The 17,893-nt window shown below is 58.5% G+C and overlaps 1 protein-coding gene across 2 annotated transcripts in view; it reads left to right on the plus strand.

Moving 5' to 3' along the window:
* PIK3R3 (phosphoinositide-3-kinase regulatory subunit 3) overlaps positions 1-17,893 on the plus strand; it is a 58,078-nt gene that overhangs the window by 6,064 nt on the left and 34,121 nt on the right. For both annotated transcript variants that reach the window (XM_068690821.1, XM_068690820.1), the window contains 3 exons: positions 2,774-2,905; positions 4,002-4,203; positions 4,381-4,466. In XM_068690821.1, the coding sequence (XP_068546922.1) occupies positions 2,774-2,905; positions 4,002-4,203; positions 4,381-4,466 (420 nt within the window). The remainder of the gene's footprint in view (positions 1-2,773; positions 2,906-4,001; positions 4,204-4,380; positions 4,467-17,893) is intronic.

Here is a 17,893-nt window from a genome sequence, read left to right on the forward strand (position 1 = left end):
TGGTGCTGAGTCAAAGCCAGGGAAATTCCCCAGGGAAATCCCCGCAGCGGGATGTCCGGCAGGCTCCTACACCCGATGGGGTCAGGTCTGGGGGTTGTGCAGGTCCCTGCTCCTGGGGGGGCTCTGCCCACACTGCAGCGTAGGGTCTGAGGTCCTGGTCCCCTTTCCCTCTCCGGGGTGCTCCAGGTGACCCACGGCCACGGGTGACCATGGTTTTTGGGGTGTTTTCCTTCTTTGTGGTCCCTCTGTCCCTGTCCTGCAGCCGGGGAGGGGACACAGAGACCTCCAGGAAGGGGCAGAAAGATTTGGAGAGCCCGGGGGGAGCCATGACTCATCCTGCAGCATCATTAGCTTCTCGCAGGGGTTATCATCTCCCTCCGGTACCCAAGCGGGGGCAGAGCCCTGCCTCGGGGTGAATTTAACCCTCCCCAGGCCACCAGCACAGCCTCACGTTGGGGAGCACCCCGGGGAGCACCGAGGAGGGGAGCTGGGCAGGGGGATGTGACCGCGTGTCCCGGAGGTTGGGGACAGCAGAGTAGAGGCTGTTTCTGTCCAACAAACTGAGGAGACCTCAGGGGAGCAGCCCCATCTGAAATTAATTGCAACCCCTCTCCGGTCTCCCCATCGCGGCACTCTCGGGGTGCTGCAAGGATGTTTTGGAGCCGTGCTTTGAAATCGGCTGCGCCTTCCCTTTGAACGCGCCTCCGAGCCTATGCAAATGAGCTAATTAGGCCATGTGGAGCCCCGGGCTGATTGCCTGGGGCCAGCACTCATTGGCATCCCCTTCCAGCACCCAACAGGCTGCGGCTGCTCTCCCCAATCCGTGCCGGCACCGTCTGACAGCTCCCCAGCGAGACCCCCGTGGTGGGCAGGGGCTGCGCCAAGCCGGGGTGGGTACAGAAAGATTTTGGGCTCGTCCCTTACTGCCCAGCCTAAGGGGAAGCAGGTGTCCTCCTTGCTCATCCCCACGCTTGAAACCTCAAGCACCAGGCTCGGTACGGGGACAGGAGCAACCCCGTGGCTCCCCCAGCCCTGTGAGCCCCTCCTGGGCACAAGGACACCGGGACGTGGCCGTGGGGGCTGCCCCAGGCGCCCACCCGGCATCATCCCGGGGTTTTAGCCACGTGCTGGGGGTCTTCAGCCAAAACCAGGGGCTGGAGCATCTCCTGGGCCATTGATGGCCAGTTGAGGGGTCCAGCAGCTCAGCTGGGTGCTGGGAACGTGTCAGGCGAACCCTTCCCACGGGCACTTTTCCATTTCTTCTTTTTTTTTTTTTTTTTTCGGATTTTTCTTTCTCCTCTCCCAGCCCTGCGGCGCTGCCTTTGCCCCGGGTCGCCTTTGGCCACGCTGGCGGCGCGGTGCCTTTTGTCACGGCGGGTTTGTGGCCGGCCCGGGTGCCTGCTCCTGAGCATGAGGTAGCGTCTCCAGCCGCTGGGTTAAAGGCTTCGCCCCGGGGATTGTTCAATCTGTTTGCTTTCCCGTCAGCCAGCCAAGGGCCGGGCACTGAAGGGAAGGCAGCGAGGTCCTGCCGGTAAGGGAACCGCCACAATTTCTTGTCCCAGAGCAGGGGGAGATGGGCACGGGCCTCATCTGCCCGGCCACGGTGGGGACATCTCGGGGAGATGCTCTCCAAAAGCCCACCAAGGTCTGGAAGGGGGGACCCAGCTCGGGGTGCCCAAACCCAGCTGGGTTTGGAGCCGAGTGCTCCCAGCCTGACCCTAGGAAATGGGGTTTTTCACCACGTTGGGCTCATAACCCCACTGCCAGTCGAAATGGTTGGAGGCTCGGGGCATTTTCTGCTGGAAAATGCTGCTCCTTTGGAGACGGAGCGTGCCCCTAAATGCCTCCGATTTTGGGAAGCTGCACTTGGGGATAAAAACGCAGAGAGGGGAGAGGCAGCGGGTGCAGAGCTGGGCACTGCCACCGCCTTGCTCCTAGATCACATCATACCCAGCCACGTGGGACCTGAAACATCATCCCTCAAACCCTGCAAACTCTGTTCTTTCATTTCAATGTCCTCACTGAGAAATTCAGCTTCTATAAACGAACCGTTTCAACCGGCCTCGAATACCTTGGGATTTCCCCCCCCCGCAACACACCCCCTCCGGGATTTCTCCTGCGAGGAAAATTTCAAAACACTCACTTCTGGCTCCAGCTCGCACCAGAGCCAGATTTTGAAACCTCGGGATCTTTGCAAAAGGGGACGTGTGTGTGTGTGTGTGTGTGTGTGTCCCGGGCTGGGACCTCCAAGACAAATGCATGAGGCAACGCCTCGGCTGAACTCACGTCCCCATGCCGAGCTGGCCACGGGGCTCGGTGGGACCACGGGACACATTCCTCCGAGTGCTGGCCCCGTTTTGGGATGATCTCAGCCCTCCTCACGTGCTTTGCCCCGTTGCTCAACCCCACAGCATCCTTACTGCCTGCTGGGCATCTGCGATTTGGGGCTGGGGGAGGCGATGGCGCTTTGGGTACATTCATGGTGTTTTGGGATCGCTGGGGTTGTTGTGTTTGTGGCCTCCTGGCGGGGTATATTTCTTTGGGGTCGTGGTAGAAGGGAGGATGAGTGCTGGAGGATGAGTGTTGGAGGATGCCAGTGCCAGGTGCTGTCCATACAGTGACCCTGGGCACCCCAACCCCAAAGCTGGTGGCGATGGGACAGGAACGGTGGCACCAGGAGCATGGAGGGCAGCAGGGCACAGGCAGGGAAATCCCCCCACGCCCTGAGGAAGGATGTGCAGCGGGCTCAGGGCTCCCTCTGGGTTTCTTGCAGACCCCTCGGCCGTGGACATGGACCTGCTCGATGCCCAGACGCTGGCCGAGGCGCTGAGGTGGTACCTGCAGGAGCTGCCAGCCCCCCTCATCCCCCCTGCCGTCTGCACCGACCTGCTCCACATGGCTCAAGGTAAGCACGGACGGGGTCTCCCCGTGTTTTGTGGGGTGGAGGAGTTTTGGGAAGCCCCTGTGAGGAAAAATCCCAATATCTCCAGCTCCTGTCCCCATCCGCTGGGGATGCTGCCCTAGGGTTGGCTTTTGGCTTTATATGGCCAGGGAAAATTCGTTGCTTTTTCAGCTGGAAGAGCCTTTAGGGCCCCGCAAGCTTTTCAGCCTCTCCTGCAGACAGATGGGACTGCCGAGGTCATGGCTTTAGCTGAATTTTGTCGGTGAGGTGGCACACTTGGGGCTCACAGCCAGCAGCAGACGGGGTCCCCGGGTCCAAAAGGAATAAAGCACATCGCCACGAGGTCTCCCACCTGGTCAGACCCTCTCCTTCCTCCCCAATTGCCTTTGAAATCAGATTTCCCCCTCTGACACCAGCTCTCCCTGGTCGCTGTGCCTGCCGTCCCCTTGGAGAGGGCCATGGGGACAGCTCGGGGTGAGGAAGAGGAGGGACCCGCAGCAGAAATCCCCCTGGGCTGGGGGCACCAGGCCGCCGCCTTCCCCTTCCCCGTCGGAGAGGAGAAATCAAAGGCTGCCTCCCTTCCAAGGATAAAAACGCAATTAGGAAGCAATTAGCTGGGTTGCCTCGTTAAGCAGCTTCAAAGGGAAGCGCCTTCCCCCTGCAGCCCAGGCCGCTCGCTGCTGTGAGGAACAGAGGCAGAACCACCGGGACTTTCAACAAAAATAAAAATAATTTAAAAAACACCCCTAAAAAAAACCAAATCTTTGGGGAGAGGAGTCCTGGACCCGCCGGGTCCCGAGGAGCGATGCTGGAAGCTCGAGGTGCCCACGGGCATGTCCCTGTGCCTTGCCATATCCCCTGTGGCAATGGCAGTGCCATGGCACCAAGAAAAAAGGGTGACACCCAAAAAGGGTCTCTCCCATTTCTCCTGGCAAATTCTTTACCTCCCAGCTTGCTTTTTCTGGCAGAAGACCCCAATCTCTGCATATGGGATGGGGTACAAAGAAACAGGGATTTGGGGAGGGGATGTATGGTGGCAAACCAAGGCTCCGTGGGGATCAGAGACCCCCCTCAACCCGATTTCTCCCCTCTTTGGCAGAGACCCCGGGCCTGGAGGAGTGTGGCCAGCGAGCCCGAGCCCTGCTGGCCCCCCCGGCCCTGCCGCAGCCCCAGGCGCTGCTGCTGCAGGAGCTGGCCCAACACCTCGGCCGCCTCTGCCAGGGCTCCCGCAAGAACCGGCTGTCGGCTCGGCTCCTCGGGGAGCTTTTTGGGGAGCTGCTCCTCCGCCCCGCTCCCTCCAGGTGAGCCGCCCACAACCCCCCTCACCCATCCATTTTGCATCATTTTGGGGGCTCGGGAGGAGTTTTGTTGTGTGCCACCTCCTTACATCCACCGGGGAGCCTTGGGGTGGTCGTTTTGGGGACCCCCGGGGACATCCAGCTGCTGGCACCCTGACGGCCACCCTGTTGTCCCCACAGCGCCGAGGGGAGCCCCGAGCTCTGCGCGAGGATCCTTGAGTCCCTCATCGTGGCCAGCGAGGCGGCGGAGCTGCCGGCAGCCCCCGGTAAGGGACACGCGGCCGGAGGGGTGGTGGCGGGGGGCAGAGCTGGTGGCACAGCCTGGGGACAGCCGCCGGGGGGGTCTCATCGTGCTGGGGGGTCTCGGCAAGGTGAGGGCTCGGTGAGATCTGGCTGGTTTGGGAGGGAAAAAATAGCAACACAACAATAATATGGTGAGGGATCGGGAATCAGAAGCAAATCTGGGTTTATGATTTGGACTCTGCCCCTCCTGTTTGGTGGCAGTTTGTGCCCCGTCCTTGTCCCCAGCCCCAGGACGTGCCTCTGGTGCCCCCCGGATGGGATGTGGCATATCCCAAAGGATGGACACAGCCGGGAGGAAGGGTGCTGGTGGCACAAACCACAGCCCCCCAGGACCGTGGAGGTCCATCCCTGCGGGATCCCGTCCCCAGCCACGTCCCTGTCCCCGCACCGAGCCACCCGGGAGCCGCAGACCCCCCACTCGGAGATCTGTTGGCGCTGGCCCCGGGGACTCCAGGCTCCGTGCGCTCCCTCCCTGTAATATATCTGGGTCCCTGTCATCGCCCTGCGGCGCTGGGGGGTGGCCGGGCAGGATTACAACTCCTAATATCCCCCATAAATCAGCCTTTCAGTCCCAGCAGCTGATTTATGGCTCCCGTCCCCGAGACCGGGGCGTCTCTTCCCCTGCCGATCCAGATGTCGGGCAGCTGTGGCCCAGCCGTCCCCAGGCTCTGTGTGACAGTGACATTCTCACCGATGTCCCCAGACCTTATGGTGGCACCGGTCACACCCACCCCAGCAGGGCTGGGCAGGATTTTGGGGGTCCCCATCCCCTTTTTGGGTTCCGATCCCCTCTAGGGGTGCGAGCCAGGATGGCCGCGTGCCCCCAGCCGGGTCCGGCTGCTCCCTTCGCATCCAGAAGCGAGGATGTGATTACTCGGCTGTCATCACATTCGGATGTCGGGAAGCTTAATTAAATGCCTGTAAAGCACTCGGGGGAGCAGCGGATGAAAGGCGCCCTATATAAAGCACGAGGAATTATTATTAGGCAGGGGCCGCGCGCCTCCGGCCCGGCCCGGCCCCCCGCGACCTGGCACCGACATTATTTGGGTGTGTGGAGCGGTGGCTCTGTCATTCCCCGTGTCGGGGAGCTATAAATACCCCGCAAGAACACGGCGGGGGTGTGCAAACAGCCCGGGAATAGGATCCAGGAGCTGACACGGAGGAAACCGCGCTGTGACCTCAGGCTGAGTCAGGCACAGACGTACCCGGGGCGCGGGGCACCACGGGGGTATGGACGGGGGGTATGGGGTCGTGTTTGGGATGGTGACCCCAGGAGGCTCCCATCAGGACCTGTATCATCAGCAGGGACTGCAGCAGGTGCCCAAAAGCACCCCAGGGACACGGGGACATCGCGGGGGGCAGGGGGGGACGGGGGGCGCACAGAGCCCCTGAGCCCCGGGGGCTGTTTGCGGAGCTGGGAGAGGGGGAGGGAAGGCAAAGGGAAGCAGTGATGTAAATACCGGCTCAGCTGAAGGAAGATGACTTCATCTCCTTTTCCTCTCCTGCTGCTATTTATAGGCACTTTAATTTACTCCCCTTTGCTTTATTATCTCTCCGGCAAGCCGTTAGCCCTCAGACAGCAGGATGCCTTTATTCACCATGCAGCAAAGTCTGGTGGAAAAAAAAAAAATATAATGCCACCACCCCAAAAAAAAAAAAAAAGAAAGAAAGAAAGTCAAAAGCAGAGGCAGGGAGAGCAAGCAGAGCGCTGAGGGGATGGGAGCATCACTGTCCTTCGGTGCGGATTTGGGGAGAAAATGCGCGGATTTCAGCTCCGTTTGGGGATGAGCTCCTTCAGAGGAGGGTTTTAGTGGAGAACAGCCTGGCGGTTTCCAAGCCCAGGTCTTCCCCGGGGGGCCGTGCTGCTGGCAGGGGACAGGGCGGGCTGGCAGGGGACAGGGCCAGCTGTCCCTCTGCAGGGCACCCGGCGTGGCAGCCACCCCCACATCGCCCTCTCCGTCTCCGCTCCGCGTCAGTCCCCTCGTCGCGACGGGCCGGTGAGCGTGCCAGGAAGGGGACGGGAGCATGACTAGCAGGAAAAGGGATTTGGAGTTATAAATACCACCAGGGCATCTCCTGCTGTCCCTGAGAGCGTGGCGGAGCCGGGCAGGGGGCAGATGGCACCGGGGCACTTTCCTCGCAATTGGGATTTTGGGATGTGGCCACGAGTGGCTCTTGGCTTGGGAAATCGGCCACGGGGAGACACGAAACAGCCCAAGGAGGCCAAAAGGAAAGGGATGAGCCTCACCAGAGCACCTCCAGGTTGTTTTGTCTCTCAGCCTATGTTTCATCCCATGGGGATGTCAGGGGGGAGCCCCAAGGATGGGTTAAAAAGAGGAAAAGCCCATCCAAAACCCCTCTGGGTAGAGGGTGAGGACAGGCGAGCGGTCTGCTGCGAAGATCCCTGGTTCTGGCTGCCCTAACCTGAAGATCACACAGAGCGAATTAATGCTGGGGAGGGAAAAAAAAAAAAAAAAAAGAGAGAGATCAAGAGCCTAGCTAGTGACGTGAGATGGGGAGAGCGGCTAAAAATAACAGCTCCCCCAAGGCACGGGGAGGAACACGCCGAGGATGCACGCTCTTGCGATCCCAGAAGGAGCCTCGTGCCTCTCCAGCTGCTCCGGCCCGAGCGCAGCCGAGCGGGGTGAAAGCAGTGGGGAAAGCCTCCGGGGTGCCTCCGAGGTGGCTGAACCTCCAGGGAGGCCACGCAGGGCAGCGTTGGGGCGAGAGGTGCGGGTCTGTGCCATGGACCAGGGAGCGATGCTGCCTGATGGAAACCAGCCCCGTGGTGCAGCAGAGGATGGGGAACCCCCAGCACCCCGGGCACCCAGTTGGGGGGCAGATGCTGCTGCATCCCGCAGGCAGATTTCGGTGGAAGACCCTGGCGGTGCTGCCTTCACAGCTAATTTTAGTCTGTATTTAATTAACGGTGGAGCGGGGAGGGCAGCGGGCACCTCGGAGGAGCAGGGGACCCCGGCAGGGATGCAGGATGGGGCGCACACACGCACACACACACACAGAGCCTGGAGGGATCCGGCCCCGCTCTGGGGACCGTCTGCTGGCGGAAACATCGCTCAGCTCGGATTGAAACCCTTTTCCTCCCCAGCCTGCATGGCCGGGGCTGATAAAGGGCCGCTCGGACCCGCAGCATTGTGCCACCAAACAATGACCGGCTGGGGAGGAAGCGGCTGCCCGGGGGCTGGGGTGAGGATTGAGCCCCTCGGTGCACACCGTGTTTCTGGGCCTTATTCCTTTCTTTTCGGCTGATGTTTTGGGATGGTCTGGGCACCAGAACCAGGAGCATCCTCTCCTGGGTGGCAGCAGAGGGGCAGGAGCACATCGGCTCCGTAGGAGATGTCGGGAAGAGGGTGGCTGAGCCTCCGTGATGCCATTGGCACCACCGGGGTGGCAGCGATGGAGCTGGGGACCGGGCAGCTGGTGGCTGCTGGTGAGAGGGCAGCAGAGCTCCTCGCAGCCTGCTGCCTTTACAATCTATTAACGTCATCTCGCCGCTCCAGCCGGGAGCCGCGCGGGCAGCAGAAACGCTCGGGCACAGATCAGATCAGAGCAGGATTTCAATTACAGTAATCAAAGGTGACACAGATAAGAAACCTCTGCTCTGTGAAACCACGGCAGCTGTCCGCTGGCTCCAACCCGCACGCAGCGACAGCGGCTCCATCAAAATCACTGGAGTGGCACTAGGGTAAAATTGGATTGAGAATCCATTTTCAGCTGGCGTGGTGGAAAACGCTTTCCCTGCACTCCTTGGGGACAAAATCCACCTTCCCAGGGGAAGGTGCCAGGCATGGAAGTGGAGACGTTGCCCTGGCTGCTATCCCCAGCCCTGGCTGCCCACCCTCAGTGCCATCCCATCAGCATCACCCCTTCATCCTGAGCCCACCCTTCGTGCCCTGGGGACGGCTGCGCTTTGGCTCCATCCCAGATCCCCTCCTGGCCGTGCCCCTCGGTGTTTTCTCTGCCATCCAGCTCCTGGTGGTAGCAGGGATGTCAGGGGGGCTCCATGTGCTGACAAGGGAGCCGGCCCTCCCAAACCTGAGTGGAGCTTGTGAAGAATTTCCAAAATCAAAAAATAAAAGAAAGAGGGAGAGAAAGGTAAAAAGAGAAAGGAAAGGCAAAAGAAAAAGAAAAGAAAGAGAAAAAGATAAAGAAAGAAAAAGAGAAAGAAAGAAAAAAAATGAGAAAGAAAGGAAAAGAGAAAGAAAAATAAAGAAAATGGGAAAGAGAAAGAAAAAGAAAGAAAGAGAAAGAAAAAGAGAAAGAAAGAAAAAGAGAAAGAAAAAGAAAAAGAGAAAGAAAAAGAAAGAAAGAGAAAGAAAAAGAGAAAGAAAGAAAAAGAGAAAGAAAAAGGGAAAGAGAAAGAAAAAGAAAGAAAGAGAAAGCAAAAGAGAAAGAAAGAAAGAAAAAGAGAAAGAAACAGAAAAAGAGAAAGAAAAAGAAAGAAAAGGGGAAAGAGAAAGAAAAAGAAAGAAAGAGAAATAAAAAGAGAAAGAGAAAAAGGAAAAGGAAAAGGAAAAGGAAAAGGAAAAGGAAAAGGAAAAGGAAAAGGAAAAGGAAAAGGAAAAGGAAAAGGAAAAGGAAAAGGAAAAGGAAAAGGAAAAGGAAAAAAGAAAAAGAAAAGAGAGAGAAAGAAAAAGAAAAAAGTGAAAGAAAAAAGAACCAGGGGAGAAGCTGAACAAAATGCCTTAACCATGCTGTTACGGATCAGCTGGAGACAAATCTGGGGGGATTTTGGATCTCAACCAAAGCTGGAGGTGTGGCTCAGGGCAGCCCCGAGCACCCAAAAGTCCCCGTGGCATTTTGGCCCAGTGGATGCGGCTGCCTCCAGCTGCGCTCCCCTTGTCCTGGCCGCTCAGCTCCCGCTCCCCTGTCTCATTGCTTTGGTTTGAAGAAACTTTGCCAAGAAATCTGTTGGGACTGAAGCAGAGGGTTGAGTTTTGGGGTTTTTTGGTAGTGCAGAAAGCAAAAGCAGGCACTGGCCCTACCTGCATGGCCTCGCCCTGCTGTTCTGGCCGCTGCGCGCCTATCGGAGGAGCTCTGCTCCTGGCCTCCGACAGCTGCGTAAAAGCACTAAACCGAAACATCTGGAACGTTTCAGCCAGAGAAACCCAAGCGTTTTGGGGTCCAGAACGATCCAGATGATCCAAGACAAATTCACGAGCCATCGGGCTTGACCTGAAGCTGTTGCTCCCAGCAAGAAGCCCTCATCCAAGCTGTCCCGTCCTGGCTCGTAGCGGGATGCGCAGCGCAGCCAGTCCCAAAATCCCTTTGTGTTGCCTACTCCTGATCCTGTCCAATTTCAGCTTTTTCCCCACAAAAAAATGATAGGAAATGGTGGTGCATGCACGGCTCTCCCCTTCCTGGGGAGCCCGTCCCTTGCCAGCTCAAGGGGACAAGGCTCGGGTTCCTTTTTCCAAGAAGGGTGGATGCGCTTTGCAGACACCGATAAGGGATTTCGCCATCTGGAACAGCTTCGGGTTTCTTTTCGGGTGCCTCCTCCCCTCTCGTGGCCTCCGCTCGGGCTCCCCGCGGCTCCCCGAGAGCGGAGGCCGCCTCCTTTCGGCAATTAATCCGGGCGCGCTTCCTGCTAACGAGGCTCCCCACTTTAAATTATAAATGGCCCTCGGCGTGTGTGCACACAGGCGCACGTGCGCACGCGGAGAATCCTTTAAGGCCATCATTAGCTGTAATTAGCGGGCTCTGTCACTCATCTTTGGCAGTTCGCGACGAGCCCCGAGTCGCAGGAATCCGGCGGCGGATAAAATAAACACGGTTTCAAACAGTTTGGAAATAACAAGCCCTCATTAATCAGACAAGCCCCAAAGGGGAGCGCTGGGGGAAGCGGCAGCCTCTCCGCCGTCTCCGCGAGCGGGGCTTTGGGGGCTCGGCTCCCCCCTTCCCACCCCCGCCCCGAAATGCGGGATGGTCTCACTTCTGGGCTGTTTGAGCCTGAAACTGGGCGAAACCTCCCCAAAAAGGCTCCTGCATGGTTCTTCCCTAGAGGGAAGCAGCCGAGGCAGTGCAGGGCTCAGGATCTGGCCCTGGATGCACATTAAGGGCATGGGGGAGGCAGCGGGAGCATCTGTAGGATCCCCCAGCATGGGGCAGAGAGGGATTTGGGGTCGGGGCTGGTGCGAGGGAAGTTTCCTGGGAAGCAGGGGGAAGCGGGGAGGGTTTTTTTTTATTTTTTTCAGCTGTCACAGCTGCAGCTAAATCACCGCGAATAGGAGGGGAACGGGACACACGAGGCTGGATTACATTACAAAGGAGCAGTCCATCATGGGGTATTTAAAATAAGCCGCTTAGATGCACAGTAGCAGATTTGGAGTGCTAAGGGAATTGAAGGCGCTGTGGCTTTGCGAGGCTGGATCAGATCTGGTGAAGATGCCACTTAGGACAGCACATCCCGTCCTGCCTCGCCGCCCCGGGGGACACGCACGTGGCCCCGCTGGGGACCAGCCCAAGGTGACCCTGGCTGCAGCTGGGGTGGGCGACAACGTCCCGTGGCACCTTCCTGGGATGCACAATGGGTTCAGCCCCTCTTTGGGTGGCGCTGAGCCCCGTGGATAGACGTATGGTGAAACAGCTCCGGGCTGGGGATGCCCAAAGGGGAGCTGTAAATGTGCTGCTCCTCCTAGCTGGGCTCAGCTCAGCTCCAAAGAAAGGGATTTCAGCCCCATTTCCCCAGAGAGCATCCTTTTGAGAACAGGCATTTCCCACACCTCTGGGCCGCTCTGATCCCAAGGGTTCACCCGTGGTGGCCCCACAGGGACATCCCTCGTGGCATCGCCCCATCCCCAGCCGTGCCCCCAGCCACCACGCCGCCCATCCCTTTGCACCCAGCGAGGGCAGGGCGCAGAAACATGCCCACAAAATCCGTGGCCACATGTCCGATTAGGCTGTGGGACCGCCTGCCCCTCTCCTTGCCCTTCGCGGGTGCCCTCTGTCCCCTCCTCACCCCGCTGCGCTCCGCTGCTGCGCTCCTGCGGGTTTACCCGCTGTCCCCAGCTCCCCCCAGCATTAATCCGGGGGGGGATTAAGGTTAACAAGCTCCTGGAGCCGCCCAGCCCTCGTGCCTGCCTGGGCAGACCACTCTGCCCTGCTCCCGAGGAGGGCACGGCGCCCTGCTGTCCCCAGGGAGCCACCTGATGGCCCCCAAATCCCCCCACCCCATGCCCCAAAGCTTCTCCCCCCCCAGCACACACCTCACACTTGGCGTGGCACACGCTCATCTCACCCCATATCAGTTCCCAGTGCCATCCCTGGGGGTTAGGGGCTCCAAAACCTCCCTGTCACCTGCGGGGAACAGCGGGGACGGGGTCCCAGGGGTGCTGCTGCCACGGGACGGGATGGTCCAGGCAGAGCTGCCACCCTCCTGTGCCAGCCCCATAGGGAACAAGGCTTTTAGAAGAGGTGGGATATTTCTAGAGCTATTTTCTTAGCTTTATTTGAGATTCAAATATGCTGAGCGTAGCCCCCATCCCCTGCCCCATATCCCCCCCAGCAGCAGCTCACCCACACAGGGGGCACAGGAACGGATCCTCCCCGGCGTGCGGGGTGCCAGAGCGCCCCGTCCCCATCCCCAGCCCTATTTCCACTCTGCCTTCACCTGCGCTGACCCGCGAGCCGTAATCCCCCTCCTGCTGCACCTGCAGGACGTGGCTGGGTTATCTCAGCAGCTGGTCCCAGCCGGGTGAGCTGAGGCCACCGTCGGGGCCGGGGCTGGTGGCTGCGGGACGAGGGACGCGCGGTGCCAGCCCCTGCGGGGGAGCTGGGCAGGATGGGCTCCATCCTGCACCACCACCAACCCCAGTCCCGAGGGAAGAGGGCTTGGGATGGGGGAACCCAAATGGGACCCCATGGGGAGGAGGAGGAGGAAGAGGAGGAGGAGGAGGAGGAGGGCGAGAGGCTCAGCACCACCTCTGGGGGCTGGAAATGGGCACAAGGACCAAAAAAAAGCGCCGTTTGCAGCCGCGTCTCCTATATTTATAAGAAGCAAAGAAGATGCTGGGATAGCGGCTGAGCTGAGCTTTTAACCAGGCAGATTACACTTAGCAGGAGCATTTACCTCTGCCTCTAATCCGCCTGCCACAAAGACTCGCTAACTCCTTCCCGTATTTAACCGGGAGGCTTTGAACCCGGTTTTTGCCACCGATGCGCCCGGCGCCCACCCGAGGGGGAAATCCCGCAGGAGCAGCCACTTTGCACGATTTCCCTGTGATTTTGCTCCAGGTTTATGGGGTGGCAAATGGTTCAGCGATGCTGAGGGTAAATTGTTCCCTCAATTGTTCCCAAAGGGTTTGGGGTTGGTGCTGGCACCCTGGTGGTGTCCCCGTGGGCACCAGCCCGGCGATGTCCGTGCAGGTGGAGCTGGTTGGGGTGCACTGTGGTGGCAGGGGAGCTGAAACCTGCAGGGGTAGCTGAGCCAAAAAGGGAGATAAAAAATCCCCCAGGGAGGTCAGTGAGGGGGCTCAGGGCCCTGCCTGCCCCAACTGGTGCCAACTGGGAGGACTGGTCCCCAGTGCCCGGGTGGATGAGGTCCCCACGACATGGATGCGCTGTGGGTCTGGGCTAGAGGCACTGCAAGCTCCTTGGGGAGCCTGTGCCCACGTCCCCATCCCCACCCAAAGGCTCCAAATGCTCGGATCGGGGCAAAAAGCCACATCGGGAGGCTGGGAGGGGGCAAGCACACCGGTACTTTGCTGTTTATTCCCCTCCTGTGGCCTTTCTAACGAGAAAACCATAAAATTGCAACAAATTCCCCCCAAAAAACTAGCAGTAGCCTCTGGGAAATGATTTTTCCCCAGCGGGGTGAGCAGGGCTGGGGATGGCCGCTGGTTATAGCAAAGCACACCCGGTCCCTTTCCCAGCACGGACACGTCCCGGTGCCGGGACCCCGGCAGCATCGCCCCGCGGTGTGGGCGAGAGCAGCCCCAAGATGCCGGTGCCGGGCGAGTTTCTCTCCTGCCCGACCGCTCGTCCAAGCACCCGTAACTCCCTCTAATGCGTTTTTCTTCTTCTCTCTCCTCTGGGGATGGAATTATTCTGGTTTCGTGCGGAAAAAAAAAAAAAAATGGCTCTGAAGTGCTTTGGAAGTGGAAACCTCCCATTACGCTTCTGAAAAATAATATTAATCTGCCCTCTCCCTTTATGAAGCGCTCTCTCTCCCAGATGGCTCGGGACTGGAGGTAGGCATTTGATGTGGAAATAACCCTGGCTGGAGGAGCCCTTTTGATGTCTGCTTGTCACGGGGCTGGTGGCAGGCGTCCCTCCCTGCCCATGGCACGGGGTTGGGACCGGGTGGCCTTTGGGGTCCCTTCCACCCAAACCATTTTGTGGTTCCGTGAGGTGGGAACCCCACATCTCCAAGGAACCCAGGGTGAGACCCCCGTTTTCCCACTTTTGCCACCGATTTCCCGGCGCGGGCACCGCTGGCGGCGATGAACGCAGGCGCCGCTCGGTGTGTGAAGGAGGAAGAGTTACTGCGGGAAGGGCTCGGGATCATTTCACTCCTCCGCGAGTAACATCGCACAGCTCCTCTTAAAATCGGACCTGAGGAATTTACAGAGTGGTTATTGAGCATTCCTTGGGAAAAAAAAAAATAAAATCTGAGCGAGCAGTGCCAGTGCACTAAAGCGACGAGCAGAGGAAGTGAAAAATATTTTGAATTCCTATACAGGGTTACATTTCAAAACCATCCTGCTTTCAGAATTAGGAGGGGGTGGCTTTTTTCTCTCCTTTTTTTTTTTTTTTTTCCCCCTAATTTCTCTGAACTTGTTACAAGTCTCCTTCCATTTTGCTCACCGTTTCCAAGCGGCTAGAGAAAGGGAGGCCTGGCACGCCGACAGAGATGCGAAGTGCACAAAAGGGAGCCGAGTGTGGGCCGATAATTCTGTAATTGGAGCCGCTCGAGGCGAAATTTTTTTTTTTTCTTTTTTTTTTTTTCTTTTTTTCGAGCCAGCCTAAATGGGGATCGCTGAAACCCTTCACAATCGCTCCGCCAGGGCTCTTCTTTAATGGATTGCTCCGTTTAACTCTCTCTGTTTGTCACTGGCGAGATGACAAGAGGAATTAGTGTGCTGGAAAATAGAAGGTGAATGGCAGCTCCCCGGCCCGCTTCCACGGCCCCGCCGTCCCCGGGGTGCCGCGGTGCCAGAGCCGGCTTGCAGGCAGCTCTGCGGCCCCGACAGAGGAGGAGGGGAGCTCGCCTGCAAAAAAAACCGGCAGCTCCAGCACTAAAATGAGCCTGTGGGGAAAAATATGGGGTCCGCACATCGGGCTGGGGGGTCCCGGAGCACCACGCGCGGCTCCAGGCTGGGGTCAGGGTGGGGGGGACCTCAGTGTCCCGGCGAGGCCGAGTCCTAAACCTTTATTGGGCTGCAAAACAGCTTTGTATTTTGCTTTTACAGCCCGGAGGTTTGTTTTTTTTTAAAGCACTGTGGGTTAATGTCAGCCTGCCGGGGGCGCGGGGCGTCTGGGTGGGAGCAGTCGCCGGCGGAGGGGACGCGGCGCGGGCGCTGCTTTGGAGATGCTCGGACACCTCCATTGTCTGCAGGCAGCCTCGGAAATTTTGGCAGCGCCGATGCCCCGAGGCTAGAGATGTACCTTTCGCTTTTCCCATGAAATTCCACTCCGGTTTGGCTGAGTTATAGCAAAAAAAAAAAAAAAAAAAAGTTTGAAAATCGCCATTTCCCTTCTGCTGCCTGCATTCCTCAGGAAGGCTTTGGCAGCCTGTCAGAACAATAACTGAACGTGAACTTTCTGAAGAGCTGGCCCTGCCAAAGCAGCAAGCCGGCTCGGCGTGGCCTTTCCCTCACCCCCCACCCCCCTCCCCGTGCCCACCCCTCGAGCACCCGTCCCGGGCACCCTTGGGTGCAGACGTGCCCGCTCCAGGCAGCAGGAGGCAGAGCCCGGCGGGGCAAAGCAAGGCTCGGGTCCTCTCCCCGTGCAGGAGAGCAGTGCTCAGCACCCATCCTGCCCCGTTACTCCTGTGGCTTTTGGGGCTTTTGGGGCAAAACCCTCCCGGAGCAGCGGGGAAAGGCCGGGTCAGGTTTTGCCCAGGGATGCACGAGGTCCAGCGGCAATAACCGACGTTGTAGAGGTTTATTTAAAAGATCCTATTTTTTTTTTTCTTTTAACTGCTATTTCCTATGTGAAAAGAATGTTGTTTACAAGGCAAAGCCAAGTGCTTTTAAGCTAGGAAATGCCTGGTGTATGATTCCTTGCAAGCTCAGCTCCGCGCGCGTGCACCGTGCCGCGACCCCCGCGTGTGCCCTCCCTTCCTTCGGCCTCGTCCACCCCAACGTGGGCAGCGAGGACAGGAGCTGCTCGGGCAGCCATAAATAAGACACTTCCTAGCACAGAAGTGTTCCGTTTTCAGGTTTTTGCAGACCGCATATTATTCCTTAATGCAGGTTTTTAAGGCACTATGTAATTTCCAAACCAAAGCGCCCTACTCGGGCACGCTCGCCGAGCTTTTCCTCACCACAGAAATGTGGCCACAGCTGGGGTGGAGCAAGGCAACGCTTTCACAGCCTATGAGGACACGAACCGACCCCGTAAATCACAGGGGAGGAAGCCCGGTCCCCGTTATAAGCGGGTGGCTCCCTCTGGTCCCGCTTCCCGCGGAGCTGCGGGGTGACACGGGGAGGGGAACCGCTGTCACCTCACCCCGTCACCTCATTGCAGTGCAGGGGTTGATGCTCTTAATCTGATGGCAAATGCTCCGTGGTCCCTTGGGTATTTTGGGGGACAGGTTTGTCTAATCCCAGGGGAAGATGGAGCTCGCAGCATCCTCCATCACTTGCTGGAGGCAGGCCACGGGTTAGGGCAGACACTTCCCAATCCCCGGTGCCTGTGCAGTGCAATGCCATGGGGTGTTTTCTGCCATTTGGGGTCACCCTTTCCAGCTGGAAAATCACCCTGTCTTCTGCCAGCTCCCCACCAGCAGGCCCTGAGCTTGTGCTCTGACAGCAGCGGTCACATTCAGACCTCGGGAGCAGCCAGGGGTCTCCAGGTTGTCCCCAAAACCTCTTGCCGTGTTAGCGCGTTTGGCTGGCAGCACTGCGGACTCGGGACACCACCCATCGGGTCGGGGTACATGGAAGGGGGTCCACTTGGGGCTGTGGGCACCGGGGCAGATGTGTTGGAGGACAGCACACAAGCAGCGCTCGCCTTTTGGTCTCAGTTTGCAGCAGGGCTGGCGGCGAGTTCCCGGTGCCGTTCGTTTGGCGGTGGTGCTGGAAAGTGGCTCTGCCACGAGCTGGTGTCCAGCCAGACCCAGACCACCCCCAAGCTCTCGGTGTCCTCCTGGTTTTGTTTCTCTTCTCCGGAGAGCCGTGATGTGTCCTCTTGCACGCTTTGCACAAGCCGAGGGCTGTGTAAGGCAGTCGGCGTGCTGGGAAAGGGAGAGCCCCGTGTGTGTGTGCTGGGAGCCGAGTAATCCTGGGCACATTATAAGCTCAGTTTTGAGGAATAAAAACACATTAATATTCCGTTCTCTCAAGGCATTATCCTACTGTTTACCATTAGGCGCAATCCTCTGCCTTAAATTGCGTCTTTGATTAAAGCAGCAATGAGAGAAACCAGGGCTAATAACAAAATGCGTTCTGCTTTAAATCACTAAAGTGCAAACATCAATAAGCCGCAGCCATCAGCGCCGCCATGAAAACGAAGGCAACCATCATGGGAAACAGCAAGAGCGAAACCCACTTTGCCAGCATAAAAGCCAAATAATTAGGTCTGATGTGGGTGGAACTTGTAACGAGGTGCAGGAAGGGGGGCAATGAGTCTCAGCCCAAGCCTCCCTCCTCCTCCAGGGCTGCTCGTGAAGTTTTGGGGTGGTGATGGGGCCAGCAGACCCCATTTGTCTCAGCTCAGCGGGGTCCGCAGTGCCTCGGCCCCATCCCCGCCGGCACCCTCGGGCCCCCCTGCGCCATCCGCAAGGGCTCGGGCGGGCTGGAGGCGGCGCGGCGTTATTAGCACGAGAAATTTAATTTTAAAAAAATTAAGACAGAGGAACCCTATCTGGCGATCGCGGATTAATCAGGGCTTGTAGATGAGGATATGAAATTAATTTCTCGGCGGCGGGCTGCCTCAGCCTCAGCCCCGTGCCCCAGCGCCGCTCCCTCCAGGAGCTGTTACCGGAGCGGGGCTGGCTGGGGAAGGTCTCTGGGAGGGCTCAGCAGCCCCCAGCCCCACACCCCTTGGAAAAGGGCAGCGTTTGGGTCTCCCCTTTTTGTTTGTGTGAGGAGAGCCCTGCCAGGAGCCCTCCACCATGGGCCAGTGTGTGAGGGATTCCCAATAACGAGCCCTCTGTGCTTTAAAACGCCAAGGTGCTGGGCTTCCGACACAGCCTGCGCCCATTCACGAA

This window comes from Anas acuta, chromosome 8 (assembly GCF_963932015.1).
Source record: "Anas acuta chromosome 8, bAnaAcu1.1, whole genome shotgun sequence".
In the NCBI taxonomy this organism is placed as follows: domain Eukaryota; kingdom Metazoa; phylum Chordata; class Aves; order Anseriformes; family Anatidae; genus Anas; species Anas acuta.